Genomic DNA, 24,125 nt, shown 5'->3' on the forward strand with positions numbered 1-24,125 from the left:
GTAAACAAAACAGTGGCGAGTTTACAGACACTAGCAGCCCAACAGGACAGGAGAGTCTGCTCACCAGCACAGACCATCAGAACACAGCCGCCAAACGTGATTGGACACAACTGCCCAATCACAGGGGCCATCTGACAGGGGTACAATGGACCTGTCAGACAGGATTCCAATATGGCTGCCACCCAGAAACGCCGGCACATTCTTGGCACCAGAATGAGCCTTGCCGGCCAAGGGGGGCCGTGGGGAGGGGTGGTGGACGGAGGGGTAGAGTGTTACCCTCAAAGTCTTGCCCACCCTCACAAAACACCCTAAGACTATAGAATAAAGTTTCTCCCTGCTTTGGGGTTTCCCTTTTTCTCAGTCTCTCACTTTTCCTTATGTCCCAGCATGCTTTTCTCTATTCTCTCATCCCTCTTACCCTGCTTCTTTCTATGCCCTCTCCAATCTCTCTTTCTCTCCTCTCGTCCATTGATCTAGGGCCTTTTTCAGCATTGGTGCTATCTAAGACAAATAAACCTCATTGTTACTAGGAGTTTCCACTGTTGGCCTTGCACAATCCCAAGGGAGGGGTATCACTCTTCTGTCCTCTTCCCGCTCCCTCTCTCTCTTTCTCCTACACTTCCTGACCAACTTATTCAATCACTCAGTCATTCCTGTTGTCTTTCTCCCTTTCTATTCTCTCACACGTTTATCCCTGACTCACTTCCTGTCTGCTTGTATGTCTGTCAGAAACATCCCACCACAGTTTATCAGACCCCTGGGCTCCAGTGGGAAGGGAACCGTAGTAACATGCCTGTTGCTGTGGCAACATCATGAAGAAAGGCCAACATTTCCTCCTATATAGAGAAGGTGTTTAGTACTCCTATAGAGAGAATGTGTTTAGTACTCCTATAGGGAGAAGGTGTTTAGTACTCCTATAGAGAGAAGGTGTTTAGTACTCCTATAGAGAGAAGGTGTTTAGTACTCCTATAGAGAGAAGGTGTTTAGTACTCCTATAGAGAGAAGGTGTTTAGTACTCCTATAGAGAGAATGTGTTTAGTACTCCTATAGGGAGAAGGTGTTTAGTACTCCTATAGAGAGAAGGTGTTTAGTACTCCTATAGAGAGAAGGTGTTTAGTACTCCTATAGAGAGAAGGTGTTTAGTACTCCTATAGAGAGAAGGTGTTTAGTACTCCTATAGAGAGAAGGTGTTTAGTACTCCTATAGAGAGAAGGTGTTTAGTACTCCTATAGAGAGAATGTGTTTAGTACTCCTATAGGGAGAAGGTGTTTAGTACTCCTATAGAGAGAAGGTGTTTAGTACTCCTATAGAGAGAAGGTGTTTAGTACTCCTATAGAGAGAAGGTGTTTAGTACTCCTATAGAGAGAAGGTGTTTAGTACTCCTATAGAGAGAAACTGTTTAGTACTCCTATAGAGAGTCGGGGAACAGTGCCAAAACACAGCCCAAACCCACCAACCAGAGCCCCACCATACAGCCAAGCCGTACTGCCCCAGAACAAAAGACACCTGACAGTCAAGCCAGAAAACACCAAATTATAGCAAAGAAGGAGTAACATATAGGGCCCAAAGAGACTGCATTATGAAGTGATAATATTATGCCTGGTTTCTGTAGCCAACATCCAAGACAAACAGTATGAGCAGGGGTGGAAACACACACACACACAGTCTTCCCTATACTGGAAATTCTTGTGATGGTGCCCATGTCCATCTGTGGCCTGTCTGCATTCCTCTGCTCTGCCAAAAGCTCTTTGATGATGTCAGAGCTTAATTAATGAATGATTGACAGCGCTGGGTCAGGGGGGGGTAATCCTGTGTGTGAGTGACAGGGGGAGAGGGGGGAGGAGGCTCCAGGTGAGGAGCAGAGGGGTCACAGAATCTAGGTGATCCACCCCCCCCCCCCCCCTCCACAGGTCCACACACCTCAGTGGAAATACTAAAATAGAAACACCGAGAGACAGATGGTATTTCTGACATTCTGAAGAGGATTGATAATCATTAAAACAAAGATATGTTTCAAAGATGGCACACACACACACACACACACACACACACACACACACACACACACACACACACACACACACAGACACACACACACAGCTGTCTGCTCTGCTGCCAGCATCACCTTAACACTGATGAAGTCATTCTAGTCAGGTGAGAGGAATTAACATGGTAACTTGAAGAGGGGTGTTGGGAAGGGCAATTATTTGATATGGATGAGAGTATAGCTAACAGCAGATAGGAGCAGGTTAGAGTATAGCTAACAGCAGATAGGAGCAGGTTAGAGTATAGCTAACAGTAGAGAGGAGCAGGTTAGAGTATAGCTAACAGTAGAGAGGAGCAGGTTAGAGTATAGCTAACAGTAGAGAGGAGCAGGTTAGAGTATAGCTAACAGTAGAGAGGAGCAGGTTAGAGTATAGCTAACAGCAGATAGGAGTAGGTTAGAGTATAGCTAACAGTAGAGAGGAGCAGGTTAGAGTATAGCTAACAGCAGATAGGAGCAGGTTAGAGTATAGCTAACAGTAGAGAGGAGCAGGTTAGAGTATAGCTAACAGAAGAGAGGAGCAGGTTAGAGTATAGCTAACAGTAGAGAGGAGCAGGTTAGAGTATAGCTAACAGTAGAGAGGAGCAGGTTAGAGTATAGCTAACAGCAGATAGGAGCAGGTTAGAGTATAGCTAACAGCAGATAGGAGCAGGTTAGAGTATAGCTAACAGCAGATAGGAGCAGGTTAGAGTATAGCTAACAGTAGAGAGGAGCAGGTTAGAGTATAGCTAACAGCAGATAGGAGCAGGTTAGAGTATAGCTAACAGCAGAGAGGAGCAGGTTAGAGTATAGCTTACAGTAGAGAGGAGCAGGTTAGAGTATAGCTAACAGTAGAGAGGAGCAGGTTAGAGTATAGCTAATAGTAGAGAGGAGCAGGTTAGAGTATAGCTAACAGTAGAGAGGAGCAGGTTAGAGTATAGCTAACAGTAGAGAGGAGCAGGTTAGAGTCTAGCTAACAGCAGATAGGAGCAGTTTAGAGTATAGCTAACAGCAGATAGGAGCAGGTTAGAGTATAGCTAACAGCAGAGAGGAGCAGGTTAGAGTATAGCTAACAGTAGAGAGGAGCAGGTTAGAGTCTAGCTAACAGCAGATAGGAGCAGTTTAGAGTATAGCTAACAGCAGATAGGAGCAGGTTAGAGTATAGCTAACAGCAGAGAGGAGCAGGTTAGAGTATAGCTAATAGTAGAGAGGAGCAGGTTAGAGTATAGCTAACAGTAGAGAGGAGCAGGTTAGAGTATAGCTAACAGTAGAGAGGAGCAGGTTAGAGTATAGCTAACAGCAAAGAGGAGCAGGTTAGAGTATAGCTAACAGTAGAGAGGAGCAGGTTAGAGTATAGCTAACAGCAGAGAGGAGCAGGTTAGAGTATAGCTAACAGTAATGTGTGCCCGGGCGGACTGGGATATATGGTCATTGTAAGGGGCAGGAGGTCTTTGGGACCCCTATATGGGGAACTCTTTGGGTAGAGGATAGCTGTAATATGGGTTGGGAGTATAGGGGTAGTGACAGGACTATGGACGTGTGAGAGTGAGCGTACCTACCTGGGGGACAGTTCCATCAAAGCCTTCCCTGTGGATGACCTCCTGGAGATTGTTCAGCAGAGAGGAGTAGGTCTCTGGCATAGGGCTGGAGAGAGGGTGAAGAGGAGGGGTAAAGAGTGGGAAGAGGAAAGAGGGAAGGAGGAGGAGAGGAGAAAGAGGGAAGGAGGGAGTAGAACATGAGGTTATTGCAGGACAGGTATCAAGTCTCAAAAGACGAAGTCAAATGCTCCTTATCCCCCATGACAGGGCTTTACAATGACCACTAGAGCAGATGAATATAATGGAGGAGCCTTATCAAGAGATTCAATTCATTTATTCAGGTAATCTAATTAAAACCTGGTGGCCTGTCAGCTCCCTGAGGGTCCGATTGGAGGTGTAATGACACACACAGACACAGACACACACTAGCTGAGAAAGGTTATTTAATGGGTTGCTGGTTACGATTGGATGGGCACAGTGTTTGAATGGTTAATGAAGGGTAAGATGTGCACCATTGACAAGGGACACAAGTCACTCACAATAGATCTCTGCCTTTCCCTAATAACCACAAACCACCCTAACATAACCTCCTGCCAAGTCAACCATGTGCCAACATCATGGCCAGGGTAAAGTTTTACACAGAAATCCTTCCTTAAGATCAGCTGGCTATAGTAACAACCACTGTCCATTGAGTCTTACAGTAGGTCGTTACCATAGCCAGCAATTACAGGCTAACAGAACATTCTTACCCACAGGGGAACAGACAGACACACACCAGTCAGACATCAGGCACATATACATATGCCTAAACAAACACCAGGCAGACACAGTACACACTTCCTCATATAGCTACACATAGAACAAACATATTGCCTCCGATTGTTCATCATTAACAAAAACAATGGCGCCTTCTGACCCTGCAGGGGTTCATAGCAGAACCATTCCACCAGCTTTCCTTCCCTCCTCCTGGAGCCAGAGGCAGCCCCAGGCTGGCTTCCTCCACTTGGTGGCCATTGTGTTTGATGGCATTGTGCTTCGTGCGCCCCCACTGGGCACCCTCCATTCAGGTGGTGCTGAGGGCTAGGTGCTTAGCCACGGGGGCTAGCGCATGTGCTAATTAGTATCATACTCAGGGAGGCCACATTAGCTCAATGCTACCTCCCTCCTCCTCCACTCTAAGGAGAAAGGAGAGAGAGGGGAGGCTTGGTCTTCAACAACAGGGGCTGTATCACCTAGAGAGCAATTTGTGCCAATTATGCCAGCGAGTGAAACGGAGCAATTTAACAGCCAGGGTAGCAACATGGGGTGGTGGCCACGTGCAAGAGGGGAGGCTAGGGAGTGAGAATGTGTGTATGTCTGTTTGTCTGTCTGTGTGTGTATGTCTGTCTGTGTGTTTATGTGAGCAGTGCAGGTATAGTTTCCTGCTGACCAGCTGTCATGTTGTCTGGCAGATCAGTGTTCTATTCAGAGAACCTGATGGGCAGTGCCACTATGATGGCAATGCCACTGTCAGACTTAATTACTAACCCACAGAACAACAGGAGAAGGATGGATTCTGTCTAACAACGTAAAGGACCAAATAAAAAGGATTTCCTATGACAATGATTTACTCAACACTGCTCAGTGATAGTAAATATGAGTCAACTGAAATTGTCCAGACACACTCACTCGCGTTTGCATGGTCCAGAGTTAAAGGGTGTCTGTTTGCAGACATGAAAGCAGAGGGGTTCTATAAAGCCTCATCTCCGCTCCAGATTGGCCTGTTTGCCAATCGTGTCTGACTCGGTATCTGACTGTGTGTGTATATGCGCTTGTGTGTGTCTCACCGCTCTCTCTCATGTAAATAGTGTGCCTGACCTCTGAACCCTAAGCACACTCAATGTTGAACAAAACAAACTCACAGCAAACAGTCTCTCTACAATCACCACCAAAGCCTTCTACTCTGCTGAATGTGGGGGGGGGGGGTTAGTTAGAGTAACTGTCTAAGCATTGCCCATCTACAATTACTCTACACACTGTAGGTTAATCCCAACCTAATCCAAAAGCTTCTCTAAGATATGACAATAGTGTCTCTTAGATGCTTCCAAAACGTGATACGTATACTACTAGATATGTGTCATATGGTTGGCTCCTCAGGTTGTAGGGTGAGCTTCTCAGGTTTTGACTAAGTTCTCTTAGATATACAGTACATTTGCTCAATATATTGTGTAAATAATACTGAGCACCATGAAGAGATAAGGGTGGGGTAGTGTTCAGGGGTTGCCGGGTTACCTCTGGCCGGGGGTGGTGGCGGTGGGTGATGTCACAGCGGTGGAGTGTTCTGGAAGGTAGAAGCCGTGGCACCTGGCCGCCTGGCAGAACTCAGGGTCCATTGTCTTGGAGACGTCGTAGTAGTGTCCGAACCTCGACGAGGACGCCAGGGCCGTCTAAGGGTCAACAGTTAGTGTTGAGAGAAAAGCCGTGTCCATTTGACACTGCTGTTGATCACATTGCAACTAGGGTAGATAATCCTACTTCGTAAGTGTGAAACGTCCTCACTTTCAACAAGTAGAGTATGATCACTTTAAATAAATGACCTGCTCATAGTTCATACAAGTGTTTCAAAATCCTGTTTGATCAAATAAAACCTTGCAGAGAAGTTAAACTACTACAACCAGCATGTTAATCATGTCTCCACATAACCGTCCACTTGTGGCTGTGAAAACAGCCGTGTCGGTCTGAGGGGGAGTAGAAGGATGTTTTCTCCTGGGTGAAAGGGAGAGTTCTGTAGCCCTGCTCTCCCCAGTGAAAGCAACCAGGGGCCCCATTGTAAGACGGGCTCTTAAATCTACCACTAATCTGGATTAGGGGCCCCCGGTGTGCCCCTCTCCTGACAGGATGGGCGAGTCAGGGAGGGGGGGGGTCAGTGGCTCATCTTCTCTTTGTAAGCAGGGGGGAGAACCGCTTAGTGTTCCAGGCCCGCCCCGGCCACCTCACCTTTGATCTGATGTCTTCATTGGACAGGGCAACGCGGAGAGGGTTGGCAGGAGAGGTGTGTAGGGGGAATGGGGGTAGAGGGGGACTCAGGGAGTGAATTTGGGATGTAAATCCTCTGGCTGGGGCTTATTGATAGTTTGGTTTGTAAAGTCTGTTTTTGGGAGGCTGGGGAAGGGGGAGAGGTGAGGGAAAGACACAGAGATAAAGACGTCTCCAGAGAGAGACAGAGAAAGAGAGATCTCCAGGGACTTGCTGTGTGCTGTTAATCCACATAGCGATGTGGATTATAGCCTGGGCAGGGGAGAGAGGGGAGGAGAGGAGGATGGAAGGGGTCACCATTCCTTAGAGTGGAAGAAAGAGTGTATTGCCAGCGCCCCTGGTAAGGGGATAGACAGGGATTTAAGAGGGGACAGAGGGACAGATCTGGGTTATGAGGGTTAAGGCGAGTGGCGTGCCATTAGATGGGCTGCAGGTACCCTGGTTTCCCAGACTAGGCAGGGTGTGTATGTGTGTGTGTCGACAGGCCCCACCTAGCAGCAGCTAAGTGTGAGTAATCTCCTCCAGCTCTGAATGGAGAGGCTAGGAGTTTAGGAGCTGATGGATTTAGAGCAGAAGACCATCATCAACCCCATAGAACCAAGAGCTAGACCTGTGACCCCATGCCGACTGCCTACACACATACTTTTACCTGTACTTTTGGCAGGTGCTGGTAGCGCCAGGCGATCTTCATGGCGTCCTGACTCTCAGGGTCACATGACTTTGCCTGGTCCTCTGTTTTGGGGCTGGCGATGTCATCCAGGATGGGGGCGGGGAGTTCCTACAGATAATAACACAATTGCATTGTTTATACACTATTCTATTTTATTCAGTCTTCAGGTTGTATTGTGTGGAATTCAGCATGATGGCAAATAATATGAATCAACACATACATTTTGTGTTACTGTGTGAAACAAGAGTCCTTGTCATGTAGTAGACTAGGAAGCTGGTGTATATGAGGTGTCATGTTGTTTTCTCATTAACAGTGGCATGTCCCTCCAGACAGAGACACAGAGGTTAAATCAATTAGTAGACACTGACTAGACAGGTCTCGGAGCACATCTCTCAGAGAGCTGACTGAGTCTGTTACAAATGGGATGGAACCTGAGAGGAGGGGGACTGTCTAACACACACACACCTGAGTAGACAGGTTTAATAAGTCTCGGAGAGGGGGGAATGGAGAGAGAGAGAGATGGAAAGAGATTGCGAAAGAGAACGAGAGAGAGAAAGAGGGAGAGAGAATACAACCCATATTTATGTTTATTTCTTTCTCTTTTTGTACATAATGACATTTGAAATTCTTTATTATTTTGGAACTTGTGTGAGTGTGATGTTTACTGTTAATTTTTTCATTGTTTATTTAACTTTTGTTTATCCATTTCACTTGCTTTGGCAATGTAAACAATATGTTTCCCATGCCAATAAAGCCCTTAAATTGAATTGAGACAGAGACAGAGCTAGATAGAGAGACTGACATGGAAAACACAGGACTGAGCAACCTGCCCTTCAGAGTTCAGACAGACACCTCCTCTAACACGAACTTCACTGTAACACACACACCAGCTTGACCTTCATTCATACACATCTCACGCACGTCAGACACATAGCTATGACGTAGGCTGCAGCAACAGTCTGGTCAAAACAACGTCGAGCCCAGAAGCATGGTGTAGGGTTGCAAACACCACCAATATGACCAGTTCAAACCAATCTAAATCAAATAGAATTGTATTCATCACATGCGCCGAATACAGCTGGTGTAGACTTAACATTGAAATGCATGCTTACGAGCCTTTCCCAACAATGCAGAGTTATTAAACAATAAAAAACATTTAACAGTAACAGGGATAAAATGAAATACACATGAATGGATCTACAGTGCATTCAGAAAGTATTCAAACCCTTCACCTTTTCCACATTTTGTTATGTTACAGCCTTATTCTAAAATTCTATTTTAATAGTGAAGACATCAAAACTATGAAATAACACATGGAATCATGCGGAACCAAAAAGGCGTTAAACAAATCAAAATATATTTTATATTTGAGATTCTTCAAAAGTAGCCACCCGTTGCCTTGATGACAGCTTTGCACACTCTTGGCATTCTCTCAACAAGCTTCACCAGAAAAGTGTTCCAACAGTCTTGAAGGAGTTCCAACATATGCTGAGAACCTGTTGGCTGCTTTTCCTTCACTCTGTGGTCCAACTCATCCGAAAACCATCTCAATTGGGTTGAGGTCGGGTGATTGTGGAGGCCAGGTCATCTGATGCAGCACTCCATCAATCTCCTTCTTGGTAAAATAGCCCGTACACAGCCTGGAGGTGTGTTGGGTCATTGTCCTGTTGAAAAACAAATGATAGTCCCACTAAGCCCAAACCAGATGGGATGGTGTATCGCTGCAGAATGCTGTGGTAGCCATGCTGGTTAAGTGTGCCATGAATTCTAAATAAAATCACAGACAGTGTCACCAGCAAAGCACTTCCACACCATCACACCTCCTCCTCCATGCTTCACGGTGGGAACCACACAGGCAGAGATCATCCATTCACCTACTTTGCGTCTCACAAAGACACAGCAGTTGGAGCCAAAAATGTCAAATTTGAACTCATCAGACCAAAGGACCGATTTCCACCGGTCTAATGTCCATTGCTCATGTTTCTTGGCCCGAGCAAGTCTCTTCTTATTATTGGTGTCCTTTAGTAGTGTTTTTGTTGCAGCAACTCGAAAATGATTTTTTTTTTGCCTTTACCTCCCTTATCTCACCTCATTTGCTCACATCGTATATAGACTTGTTTCTACTGTATTATTGACTGTATGTTTGTTTTACTCCATGTGTAACTCTGTGTCGTTGTATGTGTCGAACTTGCTTTATCTTGGCCAGGTCGCAATTGTAAATGAGAACTTGTTCTCAACTTGCCTACCTGGATAAATAAAGGTGAAATAAAAAAAATAAAAAAATGAAGGCCTGATCCATGCAATCTCCTCTGAACAGTTGAGAGGTGACATGAACTCGGAAACATGGTAACTCTAATGAACTTATCCTCTGCAGCAGAGGTAACTCTGGGTCTTCCTTTCCTATGGCGGTCCTCATGAGAGCCAGTTTCATCATAGCACTTGATGTTTTTTGCAACTGCACTTGAAGAAACTTTCAAAGTTCTTGAAATTCTCCGGATTGACTGACCTTCGTGTCAAAGCAATGGACTGTCTTTTCTCTTTGCTTATTTGAGCTGTTCTTGCCATAATATAGACTTGGTATTTTACTAAATATGTCCATCTTCTGTATAGCACCCCCACCTTTTCACAAACGCATTAAGAAGGAAAGAAATTCCACAAATTAACTTAAGTCACACCTGTTAATTGAAATGTATTCCAGGTGACTACCTCATGAAGCTGGTTGAGAGAATGCCAAGAGTGTGCAAATCTGTCATCAAGGCAAACGGGGGCTACTTGAAGAATATCAATTATAAAATATATTTTGATTTGTTTAACACTTTTTTTGGTTCCATGTGTGTTATTTCATAGTTTTAAAGTCTTCAAAATGATCCTACAAAGTAAAAATAAACCTTGAATGAGTAGGTGTGTCCACACTTGAGTGCTACTGTAAGTAAGTATTCAGACCTTTTACTCAGTACTTTGTTGAAGCACCTTTGGCAGCGATTAAAGCCTCGAGTCTTCTTGGGTATGACGCTACAAGCTTACAACAAATAACAACGTATTTGGGGAGTTTCTCACATTCTCCTCTGCAGATCCTCTCAAGCTCTGTCAGATTGGATGGGGAGGGTCGCTGCACAGCCATTTTCAGGTCTCTCCAGAGATGTTCGATCGGCTGGGGAACTCAAGGACATTCAGAGACTTGTCCCGAAGCCACTCCTGAGTTGTCTTGGCGGTCTGTTAGGGGGGGTTATCCTGTTGGAAGGGGAGACTTTGCCCCAGTCTGAGGTCCTGAGCGCTCTGGAGCAGGTTTTCATTAAGGATCTCTGTACTTTGCTCCGTTCATCTTTCCCTCGATCCTGACTAGTCTCTCAGTCCCTGCCGCTGAAAAACATACCCACAGAATGAGGCTGCCACCACCATGCTTCACTGTAAGGATGTTACAGGCCAGGTGATGAGTGGTACCTGGTTACCTCCAGATGTGACATTTGGCATTCGGGCCAAATAGTTCAATCTCGGTTTCATCAGAACAGAGAATCTTGTTTCTCATAGTCAGCTGCCTTTAGGTGCTATTTGCCAAACTCCAAGCGGTCTGTCATGTGTCTTTTACTGAGGAGTGGATTCCGTTTGGCCACTCTACCATAAAGGCCTGATTGGTGGAGTGCTGCAGAGATGGGAGAATCTTCCAGAAGGACAACCATCTACACAGAGGAACTCTGGAGCTTTGTCAGTGATCATCAGGTTCTTGGTCACCTCCCTGACCAAGGTCATTCTCGCCTGATTGCTCAGTTTGGACGGGAGGATGGCTCTAGGAAGAGTCTTGGTGCTTCCAAACGTCTTCCATTTAAGAATGATAGAGGCCATTGTGTTCTTGAGGACCTTCAATGCTACAGAAATGTTTGGTACCTTTTCCCAGATCTGTGCCTCAACAAAATCCTGTCTCAGCTCTACAGACAATTCCTTCGACCTCATGGCTTGCTTTTTGCTCTGATATGCACTGTCAACTGTGGGACCTTATATAGACAGGTGTGTGCCTTTACAAATACTGTCCAGTCAATTGAATTTACTACAGGTGGACCCCAAGATGTAGAAACATCTGAAGGATGATCAATGGAAACAGGATGCACCTGGGCTCAATTTAGAATCTCATAGCAAAGGGTCTGAATACTTACGTAAATAAAAGGTATTTCTGTTTTTTATTTTTGATAAATAAAACAATACGACCCCAGTGATGTACTGGGCTGTCCGCACCCCCCTTTGTAGGTCTTTGTGGTCAAGGGTGGGGCAATAGCCATGCCAAGAGGGACGCAGCCGGTCAAGATGCTTTCGATGGTGCAGCTGTAGAACGTTTTGAGGATCTGAGGGACCATGCCAAATCTTTTCAGCCTACTGAGGGGGAAGAGGTGCTGCCGTGCCCTCTTCACGATTGAGCAGGTGTGTGTGGACCATGTCATGTCCTTAGTGATGTGGACGTGAAGGAACTTAAAGCTCTCGACCCCCTCCACAACAGCCCAATTGATTTGGATGGGTGTGTGCTCTCCCCTCTTTATCCTGTAGTCCACGATCAGCTCCTTGGTCTTACTAACATTGAGGGAGAGGATGTTGTCCTGGCACCACACTGCTAAGTCTCTGACCTCCTCCCTGTAGGCTGACTCATCGCCGTTGGTGATCAGGCTTACCACCGTCGTGTTGTCAGAAAACATGATGGTGTTGGAGTCGTGTGCACCACGCAGCCATGTGTGTACAGGGAGTACAGGAGGGGACTAAGCACACACCCCTGAGGGTGTTGAGGTTTAGTGTCGGTTAAATAGGATTCCACCTTCATCCTTGGCCTTTTGCATGTTTGATGTCTCAGAGGTCGTAGCAGGATTTCTTGTATGCGTCCATGTCCGTGTCCTGTTCATTGTAAGCGGTAGCTCTAGCCTTTAGACCAGCATGGATGTTGCCTGTAATCCATGGTTTTTGTTTGGGATATGTTCTTATAGTCACTGTGGGGACAATATTGTCTATTCACTTATTAATGAATTCCATGACTGTTGTGGTAAACTCCACAATGTTATCCGATGAATCCCACAACACATCCTAGTCTGTACAGCAACACATCCCAGTCTGTACTAGCAACACATCCCAGTCTGTACTAGCAACACATCCCAGTCTGTACTAGCAACACATCCCAGTCTGTACTAGCAACACATCCCAGTCTGTACTAGCAACACATCCCAGTCTGTACTAGCAACACATCCCAGTCTGTACTAGCAACACATCCCAGTCTGTACTAGCAACACATCCCAGTCTGTACAGCAACACATCCGAGTCTGTACAGCAACACATCCCAGTCTGTACTAGCAAAACAGTCTTGTAGCCTCGCATCTGCACCATTTCCACATTGAGCGCGTCACTGATACTTCCTGTTTGAGCTTTTGTTTGTAAACAGGAAGCAGGAGAATGGAGTCATGGTTAGATCTGCTGAACGGAGGATGAGGGAGGGCCCTGTATGCGTTTCTGTGGGTAGAATAAAAGTGGTCTAGAGTTTTATCACCCCTAGCGGTGCAGGAGACTTGTTGGTAGAAGTGAGGTTAAGTCTCACTGCCTTAAAGTCTCACCCACCAGGAACACTGCCTCTGGATGAGCGGTTTCTTGTTTGTTTATGGCCCATACAGTTTGTTGAGTACCAGAGTGGTGTTGGCCCCCCCCCCGCATAGCGTCATCATCCGGCCACGTTTCAGTAAGACATAACATTGCAGCATCTCCCGCGTTTACACCTGTGGTGTTTTGTTAGTCCATGGAACAAAGGAATAGGGTCCAGTATGATCAGTGGAACAGCTGAGTCGGAGTTGAAGTCGTATTTGAAGTCAAATCAAGGTTAGTAACTGTCGATCTGATGTCCAGAAGTACTTGGTGGTCATATGTGATAATAGTATGAACTGTCTGTACAAAAAAGTCAAGATAAACACAATAAAAGTTACTATATAGCAAAGTTGGGCTGGAACTTCTCCATTGGCACCATCTTTCTAGAGACGCAGTTCAATCAATCGCAGAGAAAAGAAACTGCCGTACAGTTCCTGGCTCAGCAATTTTCCTTTTCTGCAACTGATTGAATTGGAGACCAATATGATTTGATTATGCCAGACCAGAGGCCTCCCTCCTCTCTTACTCTCCTCCTCTAACCCCTTGATATGTAAAGAGGGGGTTAAGTTGTGACCCCTCCCACTATCAATCAGTATGGGAGTTCCCCTCCTCCTGTGGTGCCGAGTGGGAAACAGCTTTAGGAGCTCTGTTCCCCTTCAGAGTGATGTATCCGGAAACATCTCAACAATGCCCCCCCCCCAACACACACCACCCTCGAAGTCTGTCCACCCAGTGGGACAGACTGACAGTACACACACACACCTGTAGGATGTCATTGGGGTGGTCCAGAGCAGACGCCACGTAGAGTTCATGTCCACACACCACCCCCTCTGCCAGGAAGTACTTGAGCAGCATACGAGAGTAGCTGTCATATCGGTCCTCCTCTGAGAAACACACATAACGTAACGTTAGGTCCCACTGTCATAGTGTCCTCCTACCTACACAGAGAACAGCATCATTGACACAGATCCCTGCCACTTTAGTCTCAAAAAGGGAAGAAACAAATGACATTATAAACACACGTACACAGCATAGAGGTGATGAAGTTTAAATGTCTATCTACATTGACAGTAAAAGACACTGTTCACATAAAGCCACAGTGTTTCCCAACGCAACACCTTACACCTGGATGAGCCTAATCACAACACAACAGATGGGGATCTGTCACACTACCTGTCTGGAATGGATGTAATGACCAGTCACTCTTAGTGAGGGAGGTGGGGAGAATGGACACGACACAGGGACACAGGTGTCATCTCCTGAACCAGAGCTCCCAATCATATGAGACGACAGCCACACCTCTCACAGAAAGGGGTGAGCCACACATCATCTCCTCCACCCTCTTGAAGAGGGGATAGGACATCCTGTGTGGAGGATTCACCAGAGATCTCATGGAGGTATGAGCCCCTGTCAGCTAAATGACATAGGGATGTGTAACTCAACCCTGCATTCAGAGTCGGGAGTGTTTCTTCACGCCAATGAAATGACCGTTGTGTGTTAATTTTGTTGATGTGTGAGTCAAGTCAACTCATTTCAATGGTAGACAATTTCTTGACACCCAGCTCACTTTAATTCACTGTTGTTCTCTCAGGATGAGGATGGTGATGATGGCTTTTCAAATGGCCTTGTGTTTGTTGGTGTAATTCATATGAACACTATTCAATTCAGAAGTGAACACTGGTTTAGGTGTGTAGAAAAAGGCATCAGGTGACATTTACATCCAAAAAGACGTGCAGTCTAAATGTCAAACACAACACAACAGTGAGACACCAGGCCTAATTCTAGTGGAACTCCGAGAGCTGTGTTTGCAGCTTCAAGACAAAAGAGGCTAACACTTGGAAGAGCTTGCATTCTGGTCTAATTTACGTCTGTATTGAAGTCCTGAGTGACAGTGAGGACTAGTGACTAGTGAGTGAGGGACACATTCTACCACAGATGGCTACCTCAGACCACAAAGCACCCACCACCCAACCACAACGTAGGCCCACTTCCTACTTCCTTACTCTACAACCCCACATACCACTACCCAGCATGCCACTGCTGCTTCTTGTCACAGCCACAAACCACCATTTTGTAAAGCAGTCTCTGGCCTCTACACACAATGGCAGACAGTGGGCACACACACAAAGGACAGTGACAGTTAAAGGTGACAGCCATACAGCTGACATCACATCCGACAGCTCGGGAATAACGCAGAGCCATCCAGGAACACCTGGGGAATGTACTTCCCTCCCAGACATTCCTGGCCTGTCTCCTCATTCCTCACCCATGATGGGACAGCTCCCGGGATGGCCCAGGAAATTCCCTGCCTCTTCAATTTGTCGTCGGTGGGGCTCCCTGTCCTCTTATTGATGGCTTTCTAGGTCAGCAGGACCTTTGTGGCTTTCAGCAGGGCCCACAAAGCCTCCCAGATGGGCCCTCTCCAGATGAGGCCCATTGTGCCCTGCCTTTCTATAGGAGCCCTTCCAAATAGAACCTGAGGGAGTCATTAGGCTGCTGAGGAGGAGGGGGTTGAGAAAAGAGGAGAGAGAGTGGGGAGTGACGGGGGGCGGGGTGGAAGGTTGAAGCAGTAGAGTCACCTCTTGGTGGGTTGTGACCACAGGACCCCACGACAGATCAGTCACTCTCTGAACAGTCAGAGGGGGAATTACTTTTTGTCTTAACAGGTTTTCCTTTTTTGGTGCTCTTTGTTTTGCTCATTTTGACGTGGGATTGTAAAGGGAAGATGGAATGGCCCTTTCTCACGTAGCTGAAGGGGGTGGAGATGGTGGGGGAGGGGGGGTGGAGATGGTTAGCCACGCTTTAGGATTGTTTTGATCACGTGCACTCTGATATGTTCCAGGTAGCCTGCGTAAATAATCTAGACGCATACACGGATATGGTGACTGAGTTCATAAGGAAGTTTATAGGAGATGGAGTACCCACTGTGACTATTAAAACCTACCCTAACCAGAAACCGTGGACAGATGTTAGCATTCGCGCGAAACTGAACGCGTGAACCACCGCATTTAACCAGAGCAAGGCGCCTGGTTATATGGCAGAATATAAACAGTGTAGTTATTCACTCCACAGGGAAATCAAACAAGCTAAAGTCAGGGGAGTATAGAGATGAAGTGGAGTTCGCAATTCAACGGCTCAGACATGAGATGTATGTGGCAGGGACTGGCAGGGACACGCTTTGAGGATAACGCAGTGCCACCGACGCGGCCCACTACCAAGGACTGTGGGCTCTCCTCCTCCGTGGCCGACGTGAGTAAAACATTTAAATGTGTTAACCCTCGCAAGGCTGCCGGACCAGACAGCATCCCTAAATGCATCCTCAGAGCATGCGCATACCAGCTGGCTGGTGTGTTTAAAAGGCATATTCAATTTCTCCCTATCCCAGTCTGCTGTCCCCACATGCTTCAAGATGGCCACCATTGTTCCTGTACCCAAGAAGGCAAAGGTAACTGAACTTAATAAATATTGCCCCGTAGCACTCACCTCTGTCATCATGAAGTGCTTTGAGAGACTAGTCAAGTATCATGTAACCTCTACCTTACCTGCCACCCAATACCCACTTCAATTGGCTTACCGCCCCAATAGATCCACAGACGATGCAATCACCATCACTCTGCACACTGCTCTATCCCATCTGGACAAGAGGAATACCTATGTAAGAACATTGTTTATTGACTATAGCTCAGTATTCAACACCATAGTACCCACCAAGCTCATCATTAAGTTTGAGGCACTGGGTCTGAACCCCGCACCGTGCAATTGGGTCCTGGACTTCCTGACAGGCTGCCCCCAGGTGGTGATCCTCAACACTGGGATCCCACAAGGGTGTGTGCTCAGCCCCTTCCTGTACTCCCTGTTCACCCACGACTGCATGGCCAAGCACGCCTCCAAATCAATCATCAAGTTTGCAGATGACACACCAGTAGTAGGCTTGATTACCAACGATGACGAGACAGCCTACAAGAAGAGATGAGGGCTCTGGGAGTGTGGTGCCTGGAAAACAACCTCTCACTCAACACCAACAAAACAAAGGAGATGATCGTGGACTTCAGGAAACAGCAGAGGGTGCACCCCCATATCTACATTGACGGGACCGCAGTGGAGAAGGTGGAAAGCTTCAAGTTCCTTGGCGTACACATCACTGACAAACTGAAATGGACCACCCACACAGACAGTGTGGTGAAGAAGGCGCAACAGAGCCTCTTCAACCTCAGGAGGCTAAAGAAATTTGGCTTGTCACCTAAAACCCTCACACATTTTTACAGATGCACAATTGAAAGCATTCTGTTGGGCTGTATCACCGCCTGGTTCGGAAACTGCACCGCCCGCAACTTCAAGGCTCTCCAGAGGGTGGTGCCCCCGATTGGGGGGGATAAATTGAAGGGCAAGGCAATATATGCCTAATATCAGTTGATACATACAAATGACAGCTTTTTAAAAAAATTACATTTCATCTTTATTTATGCAGGTAGGCAAGTTGAGAACAAGTTCTCGTTTACAATTGCGACCTGGCCAAGATAAAGCAAAGCAGTTCGACACATACAACAGGAGATACCAGCCAGGCTACTTCACCTCACCAGTGAGCAAAAATACTGTACAGCCTGTAATGCTTGATAATAATAACAACACATACAGCAGAAAACTCTTATCCCAATCAACCAACATGGCTTTGAATTGAACACAGCCTCCATGAATGCAGCTGGGGTACAGCCAGATGAAGTCAGGGTCAGTGGCTTGCTCTACGGCAAAGTGGCAGTTTGTCTACCTGGGACTGGAACCAGCTGCTCATTAGTCCATCTCCATGATTGTTATTATTTCATATCAAAGCTTATGGAAGCCTGAGATAAGTAATATTATACAGTTGAAGTCAGAAGTTTACATCATTAAAAGTCATTAAAACTCCTTTTTCAACCACTCCACAAATTTCTTGTTAACAAACAAATATTTTGGCAAGTCGGTTAGGACATCTACTTTGTGCATGACACAAGCAATTTTTCCAACAATTGTTTACAGACAGATTATTTCACTTAGAATTCACTGTATCACAATTCCAGTGGGTCAGAAGTTTACATACACTAAGTTGACTGTGCCTTTAAACAGCTTGGAAAATTCCAGAAAATTATGTCATGGCTTTAGAAGCTTCTGATAGGGTAATTTACATAATTTGAGTCAATTGGAGGTGTACCTGTGGATGAATTTCGAGGCCTAACTTCAGTGCCTCTTTGCTTGACATCATGGGAAAATCAAAAGAAATCAGCCAAGACCTCAGAAAAAATATTGTAGACCTCCACAAGTCTGGTTCATCCTTGGGAGCAATTTACAAACGCCTGAAGGTACCACGTTCATCTGTACAAACAATAGTACGCAAGTATAAACACCATGGGACCACGCAGCCGTCACAAGAAGGAGACTCGTTCTGTCTCCTAGAGATGAATGTACTTTGCAAATCAATCCCCGAACAGGAAAGGACCTTGTGAAGATGCTGGAGGAAACAGGTGCAAAAGTATCTATATCCACAGTAAAATTTGTCCTATATCGACATAACCTGAAAGGCTGCTCAGCAAGGAAGAAGCCACTGCTCCAAAACCGCCATTAAAAAGCCAGACTACGGTTTGCTACTGCACATGGGGACAAAGATCTGACTTTTTGGAGAAATGTCCTCTGGTCTGATGAAACAAAAATAGAACCGTTTGGCCATAATGACCATTGTTATGTTTGAAGGAAAAAGGGGGAGGCAAGCCGAAGAATACCATCCCAACCGTGAAGCACGGGGTGGCAGCATCATGTTGTGGGGGTGCTTTGCTGCAGGAGGGACTGGTGCACTTCACAAAATAGATGGCATCATGAAGTAGGAAAGGAATGTGGATATATTGAAGCAGCATCTCAAGACATCAGTCAGGAAGTTAAAGCTTGGTCGCAAATGGGTCTTCCAAATGGACAATGACCCCAAGCATACATCCAAAGTTGTGGCAAAATGGACAATGACCCCAAGCATACTTCCAAAGTTGTGGCAAAATGGCTTCCGGACAACAAAGTCAAGGTATTGGAGTGGCCATCACAAAGCCCTGACCTCAATCCTATAGAACATTTGTGGGCAGAACTGAAAAAGCGTGTGCGAGCAAAGAAGCCTACAAACCTGACTCAGTTACACCAGCTCTGCCAGGAGGAATGGGCCAAAATTCCCCCAACTTATTGTGGGAAGCTTGTGGAAGGCTACCTGAAATGTTTGACCCAAGTTAAACAATTTAAAGACAATATTACCTATGATAAAAATTACAGGCCTCTCTCGTCTTTTTAAGTGGGAGAACTTGCACAATTGGTGGCTGACTAAATACTTTTTTGCCCCACTGTATATACACCTAGGGAGACCGAGACCAGTAATATTATATACACCTAGGGAGCCCGAGACCAGTAATATTATATACACCTAGGGAGCCCGAGACCAGTAATATTATATACACCTAGGGAGCCCGAGACCAGTAATATTATATTCACCTAGAGAGCCCGAGACCAGTAATATTATATTCACCTAGGGAGCCGAGACCAGTAATATTATATTCACCTAGGGAGCCCGAGACCAGTAATATCATATACACCTAGGGAGCCCGAGACCAGTAATATTATATACACCTAGGGAGCCCGAGACCAGTAATATTATATACACCTAGGGAGCCCGAGACCAGTAATATTATATACACCTAGGGAGCCCGAGACCAGTAATATTATATACACCTAGGGAGCCCGAGACCAGTAATATTATATACACCTAGGGAGCCCGAGACCAGTAATATTATATACACCTAGGGAGCCCGAGACCAGTAATATTATATACACCTAGGGAGCCCGAGACCAGTAATATTATATTCACCTAGAGAGCCCGAGACCAGTAATATTATATTCACCTAGGGAGTCCGAGACCAGTAATATTATATTCACCTAGGGAGCCCGAGACCAGTAATATTATATTCACTTAGGGAGCCCGAGACCAGTAATATTATATACACCTAGGGAGCCCGAGACCAGTAATATTATATACACCTAGGGAGCCCGAGACCAGTAATATTATATACACCTAGGGAGCCCGAGACCAGTAATATTATATACACCTAGGGAGCCCGAGACCAGTAATATTATATACACCTAGGGAGCCCGAGACCAGTAATATTATATACACCTAGGGAGCCCGAGACCAGTAATATTATATACACCTAGGGAGCCCGAGACCAGTAATATTATATTCACCTAGGGAGCCCGAGACCAGTAATATTATATTCACCTAGGGAGCCCGAGACCAGTAATATTATATTCACCTAGAGAGCCCGAGACCAGTAATATTATATTCACCTAGGGAGTCCGAGACCAGTAATATTATATTCACCTAGGGAGCCCGAGACCAGTAATATTATATTCACCTAGGGAGCCCGAGACCAGTAATATTATATACACCTAGGGAGCCCGAGACCAGTAATATTATATACACCTAGGGAGCCCGAGACCAGTAATATTATATACACCTAGGGAGCCCGAGACCAGTAATATTATATACACCTAGGGAGCCCGAGACCAGTAATATTATATACACCTAGAGAGCCCGAGACCAGTAATATTATATTCACCTAGGGAGTCCGAGACCAGTAATATTATATTCACCTAGGGAGCCCGAGACCAGTAATATTATATTCACCTAGGGAGCCCGAGACCAGTAATATTATATTCACCTAGGGAGCCCGAGACCAGTAATATTATATTCACCTAGGGAGCCCGAGACCAGTAATATTATATTCACCTAGGGAGCCCGAGACCAGTAATATTATATACACCTAGGGAGCCCGAGACCAGTAATATTATATTCACCTAGGGAGCCCGAGACCAGTAATATTATATACACCTAGGGAGCCCGAGACCAGTAATATTATATTCACCTAGGGAGCCCGAGACCAGTAATATTATATACACCTAGGGAGCCCGAGACCAGTAATATTATATACACCTAGGGAGCCCGAGACCAGTAATATTATATACACCTTGCGAGCCCGAGACCAGTAATATTATATACACCTAGGGAGCCCGAGACCAGTAATATTATATTCACCTAGAGAGCCCGAGACCAGTAATATTATATTCACCTAGGGAGTCCGAGACCAGTAATATTATATTCACCTAGGGAGCCCGAGACCAGTAATATTATATTCACTTAGGGAGCCCGAGACCAGTAATATTATATACACCTAGGGAGCCCGAGACCAGTAATATTATATACACCTAGGGAGCCCGAGACCAGTAATATTATATACACCTAGGGAGCCCGAGACCAGTAATATTATATACACCTAGGGAGCCCGAGACCAGTAATATTATATACACCTAGGGAGCCCGAGACCAGTAATATTATATACACCTAGGGAGCCCGAGACCAGTAATATTATATACACCTAGGGAGCCCGAGACCAGTAATATTATATTCACCTAGGGAGCCCGAGACCAGTAATATTATATTCACCTAGGGAGCCCGAGACCAGTAATCTTATATTCACCTAGAGAGCCCGAGACCAGTAATATTATATTCACCTAGGGAGTCCGAGACCAGTAATATTATATTCACCTAGGGAGCCCGAGACCAGTAATATTATATTCACCTAGGGAGCCCGAGACCAGTAATATTATATACACCTAGGGAGCCCGAGACCAGTAATATTATATACACCTAGGGAGCCCGAGACCAGTAATATTATATACACCTAGGGAGCCCGAGACCAGTAATATTATATACACCTAGGGAGCCCGAGACCAGTAATATTATATACACCTAGAGAGCCCGAGACCAGTAATATTATATTCACCTAGGGAGTCCGAGACCAGTAATATTATATTCACCTAGGGAGCCCGAGACCAGTAATATTATATTCACCTAGGGAGCCCGAGACCAGTAATATTATATTCACCTAGGGAGCCCGAGACCAGTAATATTATATTCACCTAGGGAGCCCGAGACCAGTAATATTATATTCACCTAGGGAGCCCGAGACCAGTAATATTATATACACCTAGGGAGCCCGAGACCAGTAATATTATATTCACCTAGGGAGCCCGAGACCAGTAATATTATATACACCTAGGGAGCCCGAGACCAGTAATATTATATTCACCTAGGGAGCCCGAGACCAGTAATATTATATACACCTAGGGAGCCCGAGACCAGTAATATTATATACACCTAGGGAGCCCGAGACCAGTAATATTATATACACCTTGCGAGCCCGAGACCAGTAATATTATATACACCTAGGGAGCCCGAGACCAGTAATATTATATTCACCTAGGGAGACCGAGACCAGTAATATTATATACACCTAGGGAGCCCGAGACCAGTAATATTATATACACCTAGGGAGCCCGAGACCAGTAATATTATATACACCTAGGGAGCCCGAGACCAGTAATATTATATACACCTAGGGAGCCCGAGACCAGTAATATTATATACACCTAGGGAGCCCGAGACCAGTAATATTATATACACCTAGGGAGCCCGAGACCAGTAATATTATATACACCTAGGGAGCCCGAGACCAGTAATATTATATACACCTAGGGAGCCCGAGACCAGTAATATTATATACACCTAGGGAGCCCGAGACCAGTAATATTATATTCACCTAGGGAGCCCGAGACCAGTAATATTATATACACCTAGGGAGCCCGAGACCAGTAATATTATATACACCTAGGGAGCCCGAGACCAGTAATATTATATTCACCTAGGGAGCCCGAGACCAGTAATATTATATACACCTAGGGAGCCCGAGACCAGTAATATTATATACACCTAGGGAGCCCGAGACCAGTAATATTATATTCACCTAGGGAGCCCGAGACCAGTAATATTATATTCACCTAGGGAGCCCGAGACCAGTAATATTATATTCACCTAGGGAGCCCGAGACCAGTAATATTATATTCACCTAGGGAGCCCGAGACCAGTAATATTATATACACCTAGGGAGCCCGAGACCAGTAATATTATATTCACCTAGGGAGCCCGAGACCAGTAATATTATATACACCACCCTAAATTGCTCTAAAATGTTTGTTTTTTTTCTCTGCAAAAGGGAGGTAAATGATCACACAAAATAAAAAAGGTGGGTAAAATGAATTTACCCTCCATTACACTACTGTTTGTCATGCCAAACATGATGGGGGTGTGTGGCTAAGAACAAACACATCTGACTGCCAGGCTAGGTTACACACACCTCAACCAATGAGGGCCAGATCATTCGCTTTCTGGGTGATCGGAAGGAACACAACTTATCTACCGGTTATCAACAACTTATCTACAAGGGTGTATTGTTTTGAGGGACTTGGATGGCAGGTGTCAGGCAAAACAGCTTTCTGCTTGTTGGTCAAAAACAAGCAGTGCCCTCTGCTAAACCCACTAAAGCAAGTGAGAAGCACAGGTGAAAGGTCATCTAAGTGATAAGGACAATCTAATGCCATAGCATTGCCTTAAACCAGTCTCGGGTACTTTCAGGTGGAGATAGTGACTGCAATAATCCCTGGGTTCTCATTCGAAACATTGACGACGACGCGGCCAATGTGTATAACAGTCCCGACGCTCTGTCTACACATTAATACTCTTAGCTTGGACTCTTGGAACTTTACAATGTTTTGGAAACTTTTGGAACTTTACTTTCATATCATTGAGAAATATTAAATTACTATACACCTTTTTAACACGATTAAAATGTTCATGTTACGGCTTGTTTACGGAAGAGAGAGGCGAACACCTGTTCAAATTAGCTATCTAGCATCTCCAATCACCAGTGTGTTACGGAAGAGGGACGCCCTAGAATGCCTTATAGAACCGTATCGCAATTGAGAATCGATTCCCGTTTAGATAGAGTATTTGTCTGTCAGTTTATGTCTGAACATAAGGTTATTGGATATTAAAAGGAGTAGGTTACCTAAGCTAGTACATCTTGGACAAGGTACAGTAGTACCTCTACTCATAAATGGTCTAAATGTACAATAGAAAATGTAGAATTAGACTTACCTATGAGTAGAAGGGTTCCAACTGCTAAACCACCACCTATTTCAAGAATAAAAAAATATTACAAATAGGTCGATTTTTGACAACACCATATAATTTACAGATAACCAAGTGTAGCATAGACCTGACATGCAAGGTGATTCCTCAAGAAAGTGTGGGGGGAGACCATGATTTGGGGGGATTTTCACAACATTTCATCCATAGAATGGTTCTTTGGAGGCCTGATTG

The 24,125-nt window shown here is 45.4% G+C and overlaps 1 protein-coding gene across 3 annotated transcripts in view; it reads right to left on the minus strand.

The window, feature by feature from the left end:
* LOC116373006 (elongator complex protein 4-like) overlaps positions 1–24,125 on the minus strand; it is a 45,513-nt gene that overhangs the window by 20,664 nt on the left and 724 nt on the right. For 2 of the 3 annotated variants that reach the window (XM_031821626.1, XM_031821628.1), the window contains exons 2-6: positions 23,901–23,936; positions 13,613–13,734; positions 7,220–7,354; positions 5,833–5,987; positions 3,583–3,667 (exon numbers count right to left, since the gene is read on the minus strand). In XM_031821626.1, coding sequence (XP_031677486.1) covers positions 3,583–3,667; positions 5,833–5,987; positions 7,220–7,354; positions 13,613–13,734; positions 23,901–23,936 — 533 coding nt within the window. The remainder of the gene's footprint in view (positions 1–3,582; positions 3,668–5,832; positions 5,988–7,219; positions 7,355–13,612; positions 13,735–23,900; positions 23,937–24,125) is intronic. The other variant, XM_031821627.1, reaches the window with a different exon arrangement.

The sequence above is a fragment of the Oncorhynchus kisutch genome, unplaced genomic scaffold (genome assembly GCF_002021735.2).
Source record: "Oncorhynchus kisutch isolate 150728-3 unplaced genomic scaffold, Okis_V2 scaffold4001, whole genome shotgun sequence".
Lineage (NCBI taxonomy): Eukaryota > Metazoa > Chordata > Actinopteri > Salmoniformes > Salmonidae > Oncorhynchus > Oncorhynchus kisutch.